Source organism: Candoia aspera, chromosome 4 (assembly GCF_035149785.1).
Source record: "Candoia aspera isolate rCanAsp1 chromosome 4, rCanAsp1.hap2, whole genome shotgun sequence".
In the NCBI taxonomy this organism is placed as follows: domain Eukaryota; kingdom Metazoa; phylum Chordata; class Lepidosauria; order Squamata; family Boidae; genus Candoia; species Candoia aspera.
The window spans coordinates 65,289,987-65,309,321 of NC_086156.1; the positions used below are offsets into that span (position 1 = coordinate 65,289,987).

At 41.9% G+C, this 19,335-nt stretch overlaps 1 protein-coding gene across 1 annotated transcript in view; it reads right to left on the bottom strand.

The window, feature by feature from the left end:
• FHOD3 (formin homology 2 domain containing 3) overlaps positions 1–19,335 on the bottom strand; it is a 311,906-nt gene that overhangs the window by 125,843 nt on the left and 166,728 nt on the right. Inside the window, exons 8-9 of the mRNA XM_063300332.1 lie at positions 18,498–18,592; positions 6,761–6,904 (exon numbers count right to left, since the gene is read on the bottom strand). Coding sequence (XP_063156402.1) covers positions 6,761–6,904; positions 18,498–18,592 — 239 coding nt within the window. The remainder of the gene's footprint in view (positions 1–6,760; positions 6,905–18,497; positions 18,593–19,335) is intronic.

A 19,335-nucleotide genomic window follows, 5' to 3' on the forward strand; every position in this document is an offset into this window, starting at 1 on the left:
AGGGCAGCTGATTGGTATGTGCAACTATGCCAGGCTGAGGCAACTGAGTTAGAGGACTTCGATGACTTTTTGTGGGCACTTAAACAGCATTTCGAAGACCCTCTAGCCCAAGAAACAGCTAAAAATGACCTGAGGAAACTCTACCAAGGGTCCCTCTCAGTTGCCAATTATGCGTTGGAATTTAAAGCTTTGTCAGGGAAAGTGGAAGACTGGTCTGAGCCAACAATAATTGAAATGTTCAAGCAGGGGCTAGAACCAGAAATCCTTCGCTGGGCACTAGGAAGAGATGATCCCAAAACGCTGTATGGGTGGATTCAGTTGGCGGGCAGCGCAGAAAATGCCCTACAAACCTATGCCCATACCAAAGAGCTTAGACAATCGCGTCTTGCTAGAGGAGCGCGCACATCTGGACTTGCCAGCCGCCCCAAACCGAAAACCTGGGAAGAGGAAAGGGAACGACGGTTCTCCAAAGGTCAGTGCCTGAGATGTGGGAAAGAAGGGCATCGAGCCACGTCGTGCCCGAGACGCCGTCCAGAGGAACGACAGACGAAACCTACGGTAAAGTCGCCTGCTCCTGCTCCACCGCGAAAACTGAAAGCAGCCGTCGCAGAACTGGACCCCCCAGAACTACCCTTCGGAGAAGAGGAAGAAGAGTTGCAATTCGAGCAGCCGGCGGGAAAAGCCTACCACCTGCCCTGAAGGGCGCCCTAGGGCAGGTGGAAGAAACCGGGCGTAACCACGATTCGGTGAGTGGAAATTTCCCCACACTGACTGTTAAAGTTAAACTGAGCTCAAAAACCAAAACTGTGGAAGTTTGGGCCATGCTAGATTCGGGTTGCTCCCGTTCCCTTATGCACCCTGATGTCGTAGCAGCTCTGGAACTGCCCACGTTCCCTTTGCCAAGACCTATGATCTTCACCCAATTGGATGGAACTATGGCGGGAGGGAAAGCAGTCAATCATTCCACGGGACTGGTCGCCTTGCAGATGGGCTCCCATCAGGAAAAGCTGCCATTTGTGGTAGCTCCAGTGGGGGGTCCTCTGGTAATCTTGGGGATGCCTTGGTTTGTGCAACAAAACCCTTTTATCAACTGGCTGCATAGAACTGTGACTTTTGCAGATGGATTTTACAAAGTACCCGAAAAGGACCTACTGGAAGACATGGAGGGTGGAGGGGTAGCGTATACTACTGTGCAAACGCTTCAACCTCTTGAGGGACTACCCAATCAGTATCAGGATTTTGCTGAGGTATTTGGGGAAGAGGAAGCAGATCGCTTGCCACCCCACCGAAAAACGGATTGTGCCATTGAATTCTTACCAAACGTGAAATTGCCTCACCCAAAAATATACCCCATGTCTCCCAAAGAACTCACTACGCTAAGGGAGTTCATTGACAAAAACCTGGCTAGGGGTTTCATTGAGCCTGCTAATTCCCCGGTAGGAGCCCCTGTCCTATTCAGGCCAAAAAAGGATGGGTCATTAAGGCTTTGTACCGATTTCCGCGGGCTCAATGCGGTCTCAATATTAAATAAATATCCTTTGCCCCTGATCAAAGATATGTTATCACATCTGGCCAGGGGCAAAATTTTCTCAAAACTGGATTTGAGAGAAGCCTATTTTCGGATTCGCATAAGGGAAGGGGATGAGTGGAAAACAGCATTTAACTGTCCTCTTGGGGCTTTCCAATACAAAGTCTTACCCTTTGGGTTATCCGGAGCACCTGGGGTCTTTATGCAACTAATCAATGAGGTCTTGCATGACCACTTATTTAAGGGGGTACTGGTATACTTGGATGATGTATTGATTTATACTGAAACCATATCAGAACATATCCACTTGGTGCGTCAGGTACTGGCTAAATTGGAAAAAGCAGAGTTGTACGCGAAACTGTCAAAATGTGCATTTCATCAGTCACAAATTGATTACCTAGGCTATCGAATTTCAGCTCAGGGCATTGAAATGGACCCTGCAAAAGTAGAAGCTATTGTGGCATGGGAGCCTCCCCGTACCAGGAGACAATTACAAAGTTTCCTTGGATTCGCTAATTTTTATCGGGCATTCGCCCAAAATTTTGCTGAAATTGCCCTCCCCCTTACTGAACTGTTAAAAACTAAAGGACAGGGGGATACGCGACGTTCAAAGAACCCAGGCGCGCTCCTTAAATGGACTCCTGCCTGTCAGCAAGCGTTCGAAGCGCTCAAACAAATCTTTACCACAGAACCAATTTTACAGCATCCAAACCCCTCTAAACCCTTCGTTGTACAAGTCAATGCTTCTGATTTCTCCATAGGAGCAATCTTGTTACAATCTGACCACTCTGGCGCCTTAAAACCCTGTGCCTACCTCTCTCGCAAATTCACTGAAACTGAGAGGAGATGGCACGTTTGGGAAAAAGAGGCTTTTGCTGTAAAAACGGCTTTAGAAACATGGCGACACCTATTGGAAGGCACTTCCAACCCTTTTGAAGTCTGGACTGACCATAAAAACCTGGAAGCTCTAAGCACCAGTCGAAAACTCAGTCCCAAACAGCTGCGCTGGGCTGAGTTTTTCAGCCGCTTCGACTTCACCCTTAAGTTCATACCAGGCAAGAAAAACTTTTTAGCTGATGCACTCTCCCGCAGACCCCAAGATGCTGGCCCAGGGCCAACGGTCCAAGGCACCGTCTGGACCGACAAACAATTAAGTTTGGCAGCGGTGACTCGCAGCCAGACCCGAACGCAATCAACGCAACCTCCAGCCGCTCTGCCTTCCAGCCGCTCGCCGCGCTTGTCAATTCCATCCGATTTGCAACAACAGTTGCTTTTCCACCTTAAAACAGATACTTGGTTACAAACCAATAGAAACACTTTAACCTTCACTGACGATCTTGCCTGGCACAACGATCGCCTCTATGTACCCGATGCTATGCGAAAAACCATACTCCAGCGTTGCCACGATGACAAGCTGGCTGGACATTTTGGCTATGTAAAAACTCTGCACCTTGTTCGCCGACAATTCTGGTGGCCAACTTTACTCAAAGACCTGAAGGCATATGTTACTGCATGCCCTGTGTGTGCCGCGATAAAGCGCAAAACAGGCAAACCCCAAGGTCTCCTTCAACCCGTTGCCACCCCATCTGTCCCCTGGCAGGACATTTCCATGGACTTTATCGTTGATCTACCCCCTAGTCAACGCAAAACTGTCATTTGGGTGGTCAAAGACTTTTTCTCCAAACAAGCCCACTTCATCCCATGCGCTTCTATCCCCACCGCACAACAGCTGGCACGCCTCTTCCTCACCCACGTGTACCGCCTCCACGGTATCCCCGCCCGTTTGGTGAGTGACAGAGGCACACAATTTACGTCACAATTCTGGCGGGCATTTTTAAAACTTTTGGGCACCAAACAGTCACTTTCCACCGCGTGGCATCCGGAAACGGACGGATCTACAGAGGCGGTTAATTCTACACTGGAACAATATCTCAGGGCTTTTGTTAACTACCAACAGGACAATTGGGTCGACCTACTCCCATTTGCAGAGGTCGCTTACAACAATGCCGTTCATCAAACCACTGGTCAAGTCCCTTTTAAAACAGTTTTTGGACGTGAGTTTGTTCCTATTCCTGAACTTCCCCATCCACAACCGCTGCCAGCTTCCCTTACTGACTGGGCGGACTCTCTCAAGCACTCATGGATTAATATTCAACAAGCTCTCCTCCATGCCCAGGCTACTTATAAACGCCATGCCGATGCAAAGCGTTCCCCAGAACCATCTTTTGCTGTCGGGGATAAAGTCTACTTATCAACTAAGTTTATCAAATCCCCACAACCCTCTAAGAAACTTGGCCCTAAATTTGTCGGACCTTTCCCAATTATCGCCCAACTTAACCCTGTTACGTTTAAACTTGATTTGCCTCACAACCTTAAACGTTTACATCCTGTTTTCCATTGTAGTTTACTCAAGCCCTACCTGTCGTCGGACCGCTGGCATCCACAACCCATTCCACCCCCTCCGCTCATGATCGACAACCAGCAACACTTCGAGGTGACATCCATCCTCGACTCCCGACGCCAGCGCTCCGCTTTACAGTACCTCGTCCGCTGGAAACATTTCCCTCATCCTGAATGGGTTGCTGCTCCAGACGTGTTTTCCCCTCGTCTGGTAGCCCAATTTCACTCTGCCTATCCTGACAAACCTGCTCCATAGTTTTTTTTTTGGAGGGGCAATATGTCATGTTCCCATTTCAATGTGCTGTTAACATTGTAACGTTTCACATGTCATCTTCTGTTCCGTGTTCCTTCACCCGGGGTTTTTCCATTCCTTCACCCTCCGTTGTTTTGAGGGCTTGGAATGTATGTTTGGGTTTGCGCTCCTGCTCAAGGTTACTTTCCCAGGCGCGTCTAACGGCTTCTAGCACCTGGGAGGGGGAGCGCCCTGACGAGGGATGGGGCGGAACTTGCTTACAGGCAAGGCTTTTAAGTTTGTATTTGGCGCGCTTTTGCTCATTCTCAGCTTTCTCTGTATTTGCATACTATTCCTTTAATAAATCAGTTATCTTTAAGCCCGAGCTTGTGAGACTGAGTGTTTGGGATTAGGCAACCGTCATGTCATTACTGGAATACTTCTCTCCCTCCTATGACTCTAGGCATGGCCCTTTCATAGCAGACAGGCTAAACTGTACCCAGAAAGAATAACTGGTTTGTTTTGAACCCCAGGGAACTAAAGAAGCTACTGGGTCTTAAAACTTTTTGCTATCAACACAGTTTAGATAGCTATAGTCTCCATCAGCTAAAAGGATGAAGTTAAACTACAGTGGAAATTTGGAGAAGCAGCATTCAAAGTGAAATGTATTACTGTAGAAAATGAATTAATCCAAATTTATTTATCCATTCTTCCACCTAATATGGCATTCAATTTATGTAACCTGAAAATTGATGGAGTTTTTAAAGGTTAATAAAAGAACTCAAAGCAGCTAACAGCAATCTTGCAGAGTAGAAGTGTGAACCAAAAAAGAACTTGCACATTAAGCTTAATAATGTTCAGAAATAAATTCAGTCTTCACACTGTAGTTAGATGAAGAAAAGACAGAGATAGCTTACTTTATTCAGCAGATCTGGATACAGGTAGATTCATAGTAGAAAGCATTTAGTCATCACTGGTTCTTTCTAGACACTTTCTATGTGGAATAGAAACTGTGCATGCAGGCGAGGTGTTAAAGGACGAGACCTGCATTATGCAGCCCTCCTGCCTGCATGTCTGCCCATGAGGTAATGGAGACTGTTAATCCCCAAACTCAAGGAGGAGGAGGAAGAGGAAATCAGGTGACCCACGTGACATCCCACAACAGAGACATGCCTTCCAGATAAACCCTCTTACTATGCTTGTGAGACAATGCTGAGTTGACCCCTGATAATTCCAACAAAAATAAGCTTGTAGTACTAAGAAATCATATTTGGTCTTTCCTTAAATACCACTGGTTGTTTTACATTGGGTTCTCCTTTACTTGACTCCTGGAAATGCATAAGGACTAATTTGGACCTTTTTCATACATTGGGGGGCAGGATCACCAAAGAAACCATCATGCCTCATGTCCTCATGATATTGCATGAGCTTTTGTGCAGTTTAAGAAGTGAAGCCAATAAAATGTTGACTTGGCTCTTACTCCAAGAGAAAAGCTATGCAAAGACTTGCTCTCTTCTCTGGAGTTGTGGGACAGGGAATATGGGAAGTCCCACTGTACCCCACTTCCTGGATCCTGTAGTTTCCCCTTCCTGTTAAATAATGGGGCAACATTAAGCTCCACAGTGATGCTCCCACCCTGCAAGTTACTACTTGATGCGCCCAGTGCTGGGATGAAGGAAGAAAAGGAAGATGGTGTAGCACTGGACAGCTGCTCCTTGAGCACTCCCACATGGGCCAGCTCAAAGAAGTGATGGCTGGTTCAAGGAAGGAGAGGCAGGAATCTTGAAGAGTGCTATGAATATGCTGCTTATGGTGGGGAGGGTGGGGGAACAAAGCTGGAAGTCTGGTGGGAAATAGCATTAATATAAAGCAGTAAAAGAAAACTTACTGCACAATTAATGCATCATTCAAAAGGGACGCGGTGGCGCTGCGGGTTAAACCGCTGAGCTGTCGATCGGAAGGTCGGCGGTTCGAAACCGCGCGGCGGGGTGAGCTCCCGTTGCTCGTCCCAGCTCCTGCACACCAAGCAGTTCGAAAACATGCAAATGTGAGTAGATTAATTGGTACCGCTTCGGCGGGAAGGTAACGGCGTTCCGTGAGTCATGCTGGCCACATGACCCGGAAGTGTCCTATGGACAACGCCGGCTCCAAGGCTTTGAAACGGAGATGAGCACCGCCCCCTAGAGTCGGACACGACTGGACTTTACGTCAAGGGAAACCTTTACCTTTACTAATGCATCATTCTGGATAATAATTATGCATGAGGAGCACTTCCAACTAGAGCCTTTTCTTAATGTTGGATGTTTTTATTCCCTATTAGTATAAAACTGCTGCACTATCAGTATTACAACTATCAATATTAACACAATTCAATTGTAGTCACACAGTTCAGTAAACAAGTTTTATAGTATTATCCCTGTCTAATAAAAAAGTACATTTTACAATAAACTATACCATGTACCTGCATCTGTAGTGCATAAACAGATCTTCAGCTTTCCAATTAAAAATAAATAGGCCAATATTACTATAGATTTACTTTCCTTGCAAACTCAGCTATGAAATATTTCCAAGCTGTAAAGGAGAAGGATATATTACATTACCTCATAAATGTTGAATTGCTCTACTAAGTCCAAGTCTGATCCTTTCTTGTTCAGATGTTTCCGTGAAATAATTTCCATCCCCAGCTCTTCTAGACAGTCAACAACATCATAGAAAGAATCTTGATCTGGCAAGCCAGATAATGTCTGGAAGTGAAAAAGGAACCATTTCAATCTTTGTTTTGAAAAAAATATCATTGCTTGATATAGGTCACTGATGTCCTTCTGAGTAACTTTGGAGAATGGAAAGTTAATGGATTGATATAAACTGGGGGAACAAAAGCTTACAAAGAAAGGTTATTTCAGATGTTGTGGGGAGGAATCCTTAGAGAAGGAATGTATAACCTCCATATGTAGCTCCCCCTTTCTCCAAGGGTTTGGTGCTGTTCCCAGAGCTCCTCAAAAGTGCTCCTAAATTGTAATTTTTAGGATCACAGAAAGAGAAGATTATTAAATGCAGTCCTGTTAACTGTATTTAAAATCAAATCAAATCATGTTCTTTTCCTAGTTGGTCCATTCTATTTTTGCTTTGACCTTGCAACTTTTTTGAGCAGGCCTCTGCACTTCAAAAATTAACTGATCTAAAAAAAAGTTTGGGCATGCCTCTCTGACTTTGGGGGAAACATTGCACAATATTATAGCTGATTGAGCTTTCTATGACCCCCACCCCTGCAAAGTCCTAATACAAATACTGTTAAGTAAAAGGGCTTTGAGTCAAACACTAATTTCTGCAGGTAATAGTCCTTTTTAATTTTTTTAATGCTTATCCTATTGTATGTTAACCTCTAGATCAGGGTTTTTCAACCAGGTTCTGTGGAACCCTAGGGTTCCATGAGAGGTCACTAGGGGTCCATGAGAGATCACTAGGGGTTCCCTGGGAGATCACAATTTATTTTAAAAAAAATCAAATTCAGGCAACCTCATATTAAAGAGGTAAGTTGCATTCTTTATTTTTAGTTTAAGAACACTGTTAATGCATGCATACATACACATGAAACCAATATAATAATTTTGTAACCTCTGGCCTGTATTTGAGCCTGAATGTGCAGAGGTTCCCCGAGGCCTGAAAAATATTTCAAGGGTTCCTCCAGGGTCAAAAGGTTGAGAAAGGCTGCTCTAGATTGATTTTAGCTGAGATCAAATATATGTGATGGTTCCCTGCCTCTAGTTATAAATCTTGGAGCTCAGTTATAGGACTTTTTTCTTATCATGTGTTGCATTTGATCAATTCTATAAGTGCCATTTTTACAGTGGGAATGGATATGTGAATGCCTCTGAAAAATAAGGTATCTATGATCAGTCTGTGAACAGGTAGGAAACATGTTGTTTAAAAATTAGTTATCTAAAATAATTTTACAGGTAGTCCTCAGCTTATGATGGCATTTGGGACCAGAATTGCCATGGGAATGCTGCAATGGCCGGAATTCAGAGGACCTGTTATAAGTCCCCCTCATTCAGCACCATAACTCTGAATGGTTGCTGAATGAATGGTCCTAAGTCAAGGACTACTTCGTTCCTCAAGCAAAAAGGCTCCACAGTAGCCTTTTTCTTTCTGCAATATTATTACAGTACAGACATGACACAAAAAGGAAAAAGGGCTATGTATAACAGGCTGCAAGAATAACTTTAAGAGAGAGGAGGAAGAGCCGCAACCTAGACAATAGTCTCATAAAAGAAATCTGAATCCAAAGCAGGAACGGGATGGAGAAAGTGTCTCAGAGTCGACCCTCCCTAGTTGTCATGTCCCCTGTTGCAATGTATACATACATCACAACGGGGAACATGCCTTTCTGGTGAAGGGGAGGGGGGAGGAAAGAATCAGTGCTAATCCCATAAGCACTGAAAGACAATACAGATAAAGGACAAAGGAGCCATACCTTTGCCCTGACCCGGGAAGCCATCATCCTATCTCCCTGACATCTCTGCATTACCACGGAGGACACACCTGCTCCGGACACAGGAAGAGGACAGAGGTAATCAGCGCTAATCCCCCTGATCGCCCATCGAGACTCCGGAATCGCCCCCTGATCGCCCATCGAGACTCCGGGTTCACCGTCGGTCAGGACTTTGGGACAATGGGGGGTGGGGAAGGATCAGGTCCGCACCGCGGGTATTTACCGGCTACCTCGCATGCCATGTGCTCATTCCCGTCTTTCTCCGTGTCTGCATTCTATTCTTAATAAACCAGATATCCTTAGCCCTGGCTGGTGAGTCTGTGTTTTTTCTGAATAAGGCAACCATCACACTAGTTCTCTGGAATGTAAAGGCAGGGGAGAGGGAAGTGCTTTCAGACTTCTGTTACTGTAACCTTACAATAAAGGTAGTATTAGTATTCTTGGTTTTGGTTTCCTGGTCTGGACTTGAAAGACTGACATATGAAAGAAAGAGGAAAAAAGGCAAATTGATGGTCAAATTATACTTAAAGTATAATACACAGAGTCATTTTTATCTAAATTGTCTGGAAGTAATTACTGAAACAAGGTGAGATTTTTGAGGTAGGTGTTGCAATATGCAGTGTGGAGAGCCTATTCTTTCATCAGTCCACCCTTCTTAAAAGGGATGTTCATATATGGCTAACTGTAATAGGAAAAAAATGGCATTAATGTTCATTGCAATGTGAGGGGGAAGGACAATGCTAGTGGACTGATCTTCATCTGTATTAGATCCTCTGGAGGTGCTCTGCTAGCATATATTCAAAAATACTTTTGAGGTAGGATTATTTGTGGTTTGATGCTCTTGCTGGATCATCACGGATTGCTTTTAGAATGGGATACCAAAATAGGAAGTGGGAAGAAATGGTTATTTCCTCATAACTGTAGTTCTTTCACTCTCATTGATAAATATGTCTTCTGTGTCCAAGTGATTTTTTATTCTGAGTTCCATTCTCCTTCTGTTTGGTGCCCTCCAGGGTAAAGCTCCCGCCATTTCATTTTAGTTCGTTAGACTGGTCTGATATCCTTGAATGCAAGGGAATATCTTGGTACCTATGAGAAGGTAATGGATCTGAAGCTGAATATAACTCTACTCTGGTGAAAGAAACATCCTGATGGGAAAACAATTCCAGTACTGTCTAATGAAAGTGGAAGGATGAATCAAACAGCACTTCTTTAAAAAAGTCCTGAAGAGATCTTGGCTCTAATGAAGATGGGCATGGATACTTAGCTAGTATAATGTCAGAGAATGTCTGCATCCAGAAAAACATGTCAGAAGGATGATTTCTTGGTTCATATGAACAACAGAAATTGTCTTTTAAATGGAAGGCATATTCATGCCTCAACATCACCTTATTAAAAATAAAATAAGGCTAATCTGACTGAATTGTCTTGCTGTTCTGAACAAAGTAATCTCAACAGAAAAAACAACTTTCAGAGATGATAGTGGAAACGAGATGAGCAGGCAGCCAAAGATTCAAATAGCTTTCACATTAAGATGGGCAACACAAAGGCAAAATTAATCATGGGACTGTTCTCACTATGCAAGGGCATGTGTTCAACAAACCTTTAAAAATCTACCTGAAGTTGGATGCTAGTGGTGACTAGGCTGTGTTAGTTTTGATATTGTAATACTGTCTTTTTATTTTATTTTTACTTTGTTTCAGACTATTTTATTTTTTGTTGTATTTTGCAAATTGTTATGAATTATGTAAAGTTGAATCATGAAATCCTGAATCCTAACTTGCAGAAGTGAAATATCTTCTGCTTCAGTTGCAAAAAGAAATCAGAATGTACTAAATTTTACATGAAACATATTTAAAATATTTGCCTGCCACAAACTTCAAAAACGTATTTCATTTACCTATTTAGGACTCTATAGTGAACACCTTCTCAGGAGATACTAATTTTATTAACTACTTATTGTATTAACTAATTCTTCTTTGAGAAGAATTTACTATACAGCCATTTAGGTGGTAAGAGGCTGGGCTCCACCATACAGTTCTGGCAAATATGACAAAATGGAAGAGACAAGAAAGTTCAAAATGAGTGAAGATGTAATCAACAAACTGCATTATCTACAGCTAGAGAGTCTGCCAAGGACTCAGTGGAAGTAAAGTTGATTTGACTCATTTGGTGCATTGCCAGATTCAGAGCAAGCAGACACTATACAGAGATTGGATGAATTAAGAGAAACATTGGTGACAACATGCTCCACAGTGAAACCATCAATTAATCTGGTCCTACCATGTACTCAGGACTGTGGCAATAAATTTAATTAGCAAATTGCTAATGCTGCCACAGCCACAAAAAGCCCAGGCATACAGACCACCAAAGGAACACCTCTAATGTCTAATCCAGTCCCCAACAGTCTGCAGCTTGACAAAATGCTACATCAGCTAGAGAATCTGAAGTATACAGACCCTGAGAAAAAGGCTCATTTCTTGCCTTCATCAGATCCAGACATGCTTTTAACACCAATACCCTCCCTAATTGTATCCCCCTGAAAATACTTATAAAGCATTGTGGGGCTAGATGGGGATGCTGAAGATCAAACTGAAAAGGGAGAAGAACTGTTATTCCAGCGATTAGCACCACTCAGAGACATAAGTCTGGCTTTGGGTCTCATGCCATCCTTGGAATTGACTCTTCTGATACTGATACCATTTTCTCTGATACCCAAAATACACCCATTTCTCCCAACAGCTGATCTTAAAACCATACAGAATGTGCCAACTTATGTTCCCACCATTCTTGAGGATCTGCCTCTTACAATGACCACTACTGGGAACTCAGATTGACATTTAGATATCTCTAACAATTCTTTAATGGAATATTGCAGGCTGGAATGCTAAATCCAAAGACTCTGCTTTCATGGATTATGTTGCTGAAATTGACATATTCCTACTTCAAGAGACCTGGCTAGATAACAGCTTGTTTATAAGTGGGTATAAGTCTTTCTAACTTGCAGCAGCTCCTGGAACAGGACAAGGTAGATTGCGTGATGGCTTAAGTATACAAATTTCAACTAAGCTAAGTTCAAACATTATACAGTTAGACCCAATGGAACACTATGCAATGTCTGTACTGCTAAAATTTAGTAATATTCTATGATTATTGGTCAATGTCTATCTTCCACCTTCTCAAAACAGATCCCGATTTAACAGCTTAGGGACCAAATTCAAAGCATACCTAAGTACCCTTTTGTACTTCTACATCTGCTTATGTAATAGTTTCTGGTGACCTAAACGCAAGGGTGGGGCAAATTATAAGGCACTTTTTACTCAGTTCCACCAATACCCTCCAGAACTAGTTATAATCTCCCCTCTATCAATTCAGTAATCTAAAGATTTAAAAGGGGATTACAAGGGGCTGTGTTTATTACAAATAATTAACAAACCAAATTTATATCTATTGAATGGATCTATCGGTAGTGATTTCCCTGGTGAATTCTCCCACTGGGTTGCCTCAAGACCTTCCCTGATTGATTACACTTTAATCTCATGGAAGTTAATTACTCTTGTACAAAAATTTTATCTAGACAATTGACATGATAGTGACTTCCAGGTATCATAGTTATAAAAGCATTCATCAATTGCTTTCTGGAAACAGAACCTATTCCAATTTTGGAAATGGACCTACAGCAAGGGCTGGTCCATGCCAGATGGACTCAGCAACTCAATGAGCAAATTTCTCAGCTGCTTTTGTCTGAAACAGCATTGCAATTCCATTCTACTACATTCCCTTCTGCAGACATTCACTCAACTGATTCAGTTAGTCCACCCAGTGCTCTCCACCCAGATATTGAGGAAGAGAGAAAAACATGGGGGTAAGGCTTATCCTTCTCAGCCTTGGTTTGACATGGAATGTTGTGAGTCCAAAAGTAAACTGATTAGGAAATTCAAATTATATAAAGAGAACCCAACTGAGCATTCCATCCAGGACTTTATGGTCCTGAAGAAACAATACAAACATCTTTTACAAAACACTTGGGCTTCCTTGCAGCAATTGATAACAGCATCTCAAGCCAGAAACTCCACTCTGTTCTGGCACCTGATAGCTTTCCTTCCACCTGGCAGGCCCCTTTCACTTCTTCACCTTATACCTGCATTGTGTAGGAGGACCACTTTAGAGCATTATATTCACAAGAAGAGGCTCCTAAATTTGACTTAGATCTTAATGCTCCCTAATTGGGTTCCGATCAAAAGTGCTGAAATAAAGATCCTCATAAATCAGCTAAAGCCTGGTAAAGGCAATGATTTTATTACTTTTGAAATATTATGCAATAATTTGGAATGGTGGACCCCAGTTCTTGCTTCCCTGTTTATTTATAGTGATTGCACTGTGCAAGTCCCAGAGGACTGGGGCCTAGCCTTCATAGTGCCCATTTATATAAAGGACACCCAAGGCCTGCCTGCTAATTATAGGCCTATTAGCCTTTTAAATATAATAAGTAAGCTCTATGCCAGACATTTATACAACAAATTAGTTGACTGGATTGACCTAGAGCATATACTGGCAGATAAGCAAGCGGGCTTCAGGACCGGACATTCTATCTGTGGACATACCTGTATACTTCAACACCTGGCCAAAAAATACACATCTAAAACAGGCTTAATATTATATACTGCATTTATTGATTTTAGGCCTGCATTTGATCTAGTTCCCACAGCAAGCTATGGATTAATCTTATGAATACTACCACTGATAGAGGGTTACTTCTTGCTTATGCATAATCTTTATAAGAATTCTAGAATCAAAGTTCGATGCAGTATGCAAGGCTACCACACTAATGAGATTCCAACTTACAAAGGAGTGAGGCAGGGATGTATTTTAGCTCCCCTGCTGTTCAATCTGTACATAAATCCACTTGTGGCCAAAATAAATCAATTAGAACATCACCCCACCACCCCAAAATAGCAAATAGACATATTGCAATTTTGTTGTATGCAGATATAGTACTCCTATCACAAATATTAATTGGACTTAAATGAGCTCTGAATGCTCTGGCCAATTATTGCTCTGAGGAAGCACTTGAAATCAACTATAGTAGAGCTAAGATCCTGATCTTTGCAAAGAGACCTAAACTGCATGCCTGGAGGATAAATGGCCAGAGCATTGAACAACTGAAATCTTTTAAATATTTGGGCATGGTTTTCCATAGCTCCACCAAACACAGTGCACACCAAAATTATGTCATACAAAATGCTCAAAAAACATGACCGCAATCCAATCTTTTCATTTCACCAGAGGAACACAGCATATTGCAGGAGCACTGAAGCTATATTCAACTAAGGCTCATGCACAACTACTTTTTGGTACCCAGCTAGAACCTTATACTTCCTTTACTCCTCTTGAAAGGGTCCAATCTAAATTCCTAACAGCTATATTCCAGGTAGCTTCTTGCTTTCCAAATGTGGTATTAAGGAGGGAGGCAGGGCAATCTAAAGTCAAAACAGGTGCATGGACCTGTATCATAGCACAATGGTTGAATTTACTGTTCTTTCCCACAGGCTTGAGTAATTTCCTTATTGAGGAGATCAGTATGGAAATCAATATGGTTCAACACAATTTCACAAAACTTCAACATCTTGGCTTTTCTAGGGAGGCATTCCTGACTCATTGCATTTAAACAACCTATCAAAGACCTGGAAGCCCAACAGGATCAGTCTGTTCTACTTAAGAACATTTTTTTCTGAGCAGCCAAGCCCCTTTTTATAAACCAGTGAGATACTTACACCACGTAACTGTTTCCAAATTCCAAAGAGCACTAACTTTAGCATGCTTCAACACTCTCCCCACAGCGGTTTTGGAGGGCTGATACAAAAAAATCCCCTATGGGCTGAGATGGTGCCCCTGTGGACAAGGGGCTGTTGAAACTACAGCTCATGTCCTGTTATACTGTACCTCTATCCTATGTATACCTCTATAAGCACTCAAGGACCAACCTTATAACTCCTTACCTGGTAAAACACCTGGGAAATTGTGATCTTTTTTATGTACAGTTATTGTTATCAGATCAGTATGATTCATTCTCCTTGAATGTAGCTAAATTTTGTTATACTGCCTGTAAAATTAGGCAGACTTTTATTATCCACTGACGAACCTACCACCAATTGTATTATTTTATTGTTTCATTTTTACTTTAATTTTTAATGTGTTTTTATTCGCAATTCTGGTCAGTAACCATAATAAAAAATATTCATATTCAAATTTAAAATGAGTGAAGATGTAATCAATGGCAGATGTGGCCCTCAGTTGTTTGTTGTTTATTCGTTCAGTTGCTTCGTGACTTCATGGACCAGCCCAAACCAGAGCTTCCTGTCTTCCTGTGGCCCTCAGTGGGTGACCAAAATGTAACTGGTATTATCGTCTATAACCTTTGCTGTTGCTATAATGAGATCTACTATATTGAGCCAATATTTTTCAACTGTTGGTATACATACCATTGGTGATATGCAGAAGCAGTCTAGCTGGGATACAAGGCAAGTGCTTAAAACTTGCTGCATTCCCCCTACATGTGCATGCATGCACACCCCAAGTCTCATATGTCCTTTACAAAATACCATGGCTATATCAGGTTGGGGAGCTACTGTACCATGTCTCTGGTTTGGTTCTCCATCTACCTCACCTCCTTTGTGCATGCAGCTGATCTACTGGCTGCCCTCTTCCTGGGCTTTTCTACATCCTACCCTGGGAACTGGAGATGGCACCTGGGGTTCCATGGCAAGTTAGTAATATCATTCACACTTGGTCAAATGAAGAAGTGCCAAACCAGAGGGGAAAGAAGAAAAGGAAACAGTGGAACCCTCATACATCAAGGGTTAGCTTCATTTTTCAAACTTGCAGTCCAGTGGCTAGTTTGACATGGTACTATTGAAAATTGCCAGTGTACTCCCAGGTGCAATTCAGGGTGCTGGTTGACACCTTTAAAGCCCTTCATGGCTTGGGACCAGGTTGCTTGAGGTACCATCTCTCCCCAGTTTTTTCTAGCCATCCAATCTGGTCAGGCAGGATGGGCATGCTTTGGGTCTCATCGGCTAAACAATGCTGGTTTGGCAGGGCCTAGAAGATGTGCCTTTTCTGTTGTAGGGCCCGCCTTATGGAACATTCTCCCTCCAGAGATCAGGTTGGCCCCAACCCTGCTGGCCTTTCATAAAGGCCTAAAGACCTGGTTTTGTATGCAGGCCTGGTGCCCTGAGTGTGTGCAGGGACCCATTTCTTGGTTATATTAGTGATTTGGGTTATGATGTTTCTCAGCTGCCATGTATTTTAATTTTGTAATTTTTGTAATTGATTTTACTTTATTTTAAATTCAGTTTGCTCCCCAGAGTCACTTGTTGAGATGTGTGGCCATATAAATTGAATAATCAAACAAACAAACCGTCTATGATGTCTTAAGGAGCTTTCTCCTTTACTTTTTCAGCAAGTTCTCTGGCAAACATATGTGAAGTGGGGAGAGTCGTGGGGCACTTTAGAAACCAGCCATGTTTCAGTTCAGTCTTGCTCAGAAATAAACTCATTCAGTAGGACTTACACCTCTACTTACATGCTATCAGTTTACTGTGCAGTACAATAATAATAATAATAATAATAATAATAATAATAATAATAATAAATATTTGTAATATAATGCCTACAAAGAAAGAATTCTCAATAACCTCACCAAGAAAGGTCAAATTACACAAGAAGAACAGAGGCAGATGAACAGCAGTGGACCCATCCTCCCACGCTTCCAAGGACGTCCCAAAATACACAAGCCTGGCATACCACTTCGGCCAACTGTATCATTACCAGGGACTCCCACATACAACATAGCTAAAGAGCTGACAAAGAAACTTAGGCATCTCAAGAGGAGAGTGAATATTCTATCAACTCCCCATTACAGTGCCTCCAGAAAATAAAAAAACTAAAAATAGAAGATGAGATCGTGGTGTCATTTGACGTTACAGCGCTCTTCACATCCATAGACTCAGCACTAGTGAAAGAATCCATGGCCGCAGTTCTGTGCAACACACCTGACCTAGCCAAATACACCAAAATAGGAATACCCAGGATAATGAACCTCATTAACCTCTGCCTTACGACCTACTTTCAGTTTGATGGACAAATATACCAACAGATCAAAGGAACACCCATGGGATCACCTATTTCAGGACTTATAGCAGAGATTGTAATGCAGCATCTGGAAAAGATAACACTCCCACACACACAACCCAAAGTATGGATCCGGTACATGGATGACACTTTCATCATAATACAAAAGAAACAACTGGAAGAAACTCACGAAACCATCAACAACATCTTTAATGGAATAAAATTCACAAGGGAGGAAGAAAACAACAACTCACTACCATTCCTGGACATCCTCATCAGTAGAGGAAATGATGGCAAGTTAGAAACACAAGTCTACAGGAAAGCTACCCACACCAACCAAGTGTTCCATTACCAAAATAACAATCCAACCTCCCACAAGAGAAGCTGTGTAAGAACATTATTCAGATGAGCACTTACACATTGCAGCAACCCAGAACACCAGAAAAAGGAAACAGATCATCTGTACAGCATCTTGCAGCAAAATGGATACCCGCTCAACTTCATCAAAAAACTGCCTCACCACCCAACCCACTACAACCCAACCAACAGCTATGAAAAGGATAACACTGCCATACATCAGAAACATCTCAGAAACTACCAACAGACTGTTATAACCGCATGGCATCACCGTAGCACATAAACCAACTAAAACTCTTCAAAACATATTAAGTAACCCAAAAGACCCAATAGCCCAAGAAGAAAAAACAGGAGTTATTTACAACATACAGTGCAAAGACTGTAACAGCCACTATGTAGGACAGACAGGCAGAAGACTAGCAGAGTGCATCCACCAACTAGCAGTCAGAAGACACAATGAGAACTCCTTAATCTCACAACACATGGACAAATCATACTTTCAACTGGGAAACTGTGAGCATCCTAGACCAAGCCAAATCCAAAAACGCCAGAAAATTCCTGGAAGCCTGGCATTCAGACAAAGCAGCCATCAACAGACACATAGAAGTAAACAAGATTTACATACCATTCAAAAGAGACAATAGAAAAGCCAAAAGACCAGCACATCTCTTCGCCAGCAATCAACACCCAGATATGCAAAAATCAACACTAGGATTAACACCAGATGAACCATCAAACAGCACAATACACCCTAATCAAGGAACTAATAACTCAGGCAATCAACCAAGCAGCAAACAACAGCCCAATCAAGGAACTCCCAAGGAGAGAACAACACCCTCACCAACACAAGCAGGGCAAGCCACTATATATAAACAGAGAGCAAGGCCCTCTCCCTGTTCACATTGAGGATGTTGCCTAGTCTGGCAATGAAACGTCTGCAAGAAAACAACAAGGCTCAGAGAGCACCAAGGACACCACACATATTAACTTTAAAAGGGGGATATTCTTTACCATATTTAATAAAAACAGGGTGATAAAACACGTGAAAATAATACAGATCAAAATCAGCAGACTTCTCCATCAGTGCAGTCAGAAATACATTCCAGCTTGACTAAAACCATGTGGTGGGAATTCTGCTGAGTTGCCCATGTTTATTAATTGACACTCAGTGCATCATGGGAGATAACAGTGTATAATATGGAGTCTGAAAGAGCCTTGATGGATTACCAAAGGAAGCAAACATTAAAAAAAACACACTTACCTATTTACTTTAAGCTAGCTTTCTAATTAGAAATTTAAATCATAGAAAACTCTTTGAGTATTTTTGAACACATGCATGTCAAATAAAAACAAACCTTGTTTATTAATGTCATTGCATAAACTAGTAATTCTGTATCAACTCCATCCTTTTCCTCCAAAATCTCCATGAAATTGGACCATGGCTTGAGACCTGAAGAAAGAAATATTAGTATTACAAAGATGCATTAAATAAGTAGGGTTTACTACTGTTAGTTATTTTTTTTTAACTTAGTACATAAAGCATATAATGGATTAACACTTAAAACAGTCCAATTTGATATATTCTTTCTGGAAGTAAAACCATCTGACATGGTTGAGTTCAACATGCTTAGTACTAAAGTCCATAATGTATTGCTTCTACTTTTTCCTGTGAGCCTGCTTGCTCAGCTGTCTTCTTCCTTGGCCTCAAACCAACAAATCATGGTTATGGGAGTGAGAAGGAAATGCAGTCTGCATACTTGTACTTTCTTCTACATAGAAGGAAAGAGGACGAAGGGTGAGCTATCAAGGGGTGACAAAAAGGAGTAATAGTAACAAAAGCAGCACTTTCACTGGTGACTGATTAGATGACAGAGGATTGTGTGGAGAAAACAGAAATTTACAAACAGCACTACTGCTATGTTTTACTCCCAGTTAAAGATAGAGATGGAGACAGAGATAAAATTAGAAACTAGTTGCTCTGTCCCTCTCAAAAGAATATGAGCTTAAGCTGTAACCTATTCTAAAGGCAAGGTCTCTTCTTCCATAATGAAATTGAAAATTTCTCTACTGTATTATATTCAAAAATATCAGGAGGAAAAGTCATCAATTACGTGCATGTGAGGCATTTCTCCAGTTGTTACAAGGTTAGGTGAGAGAAGTTGCCAAGGGTGGTTGTAATATATAATCAGCTCT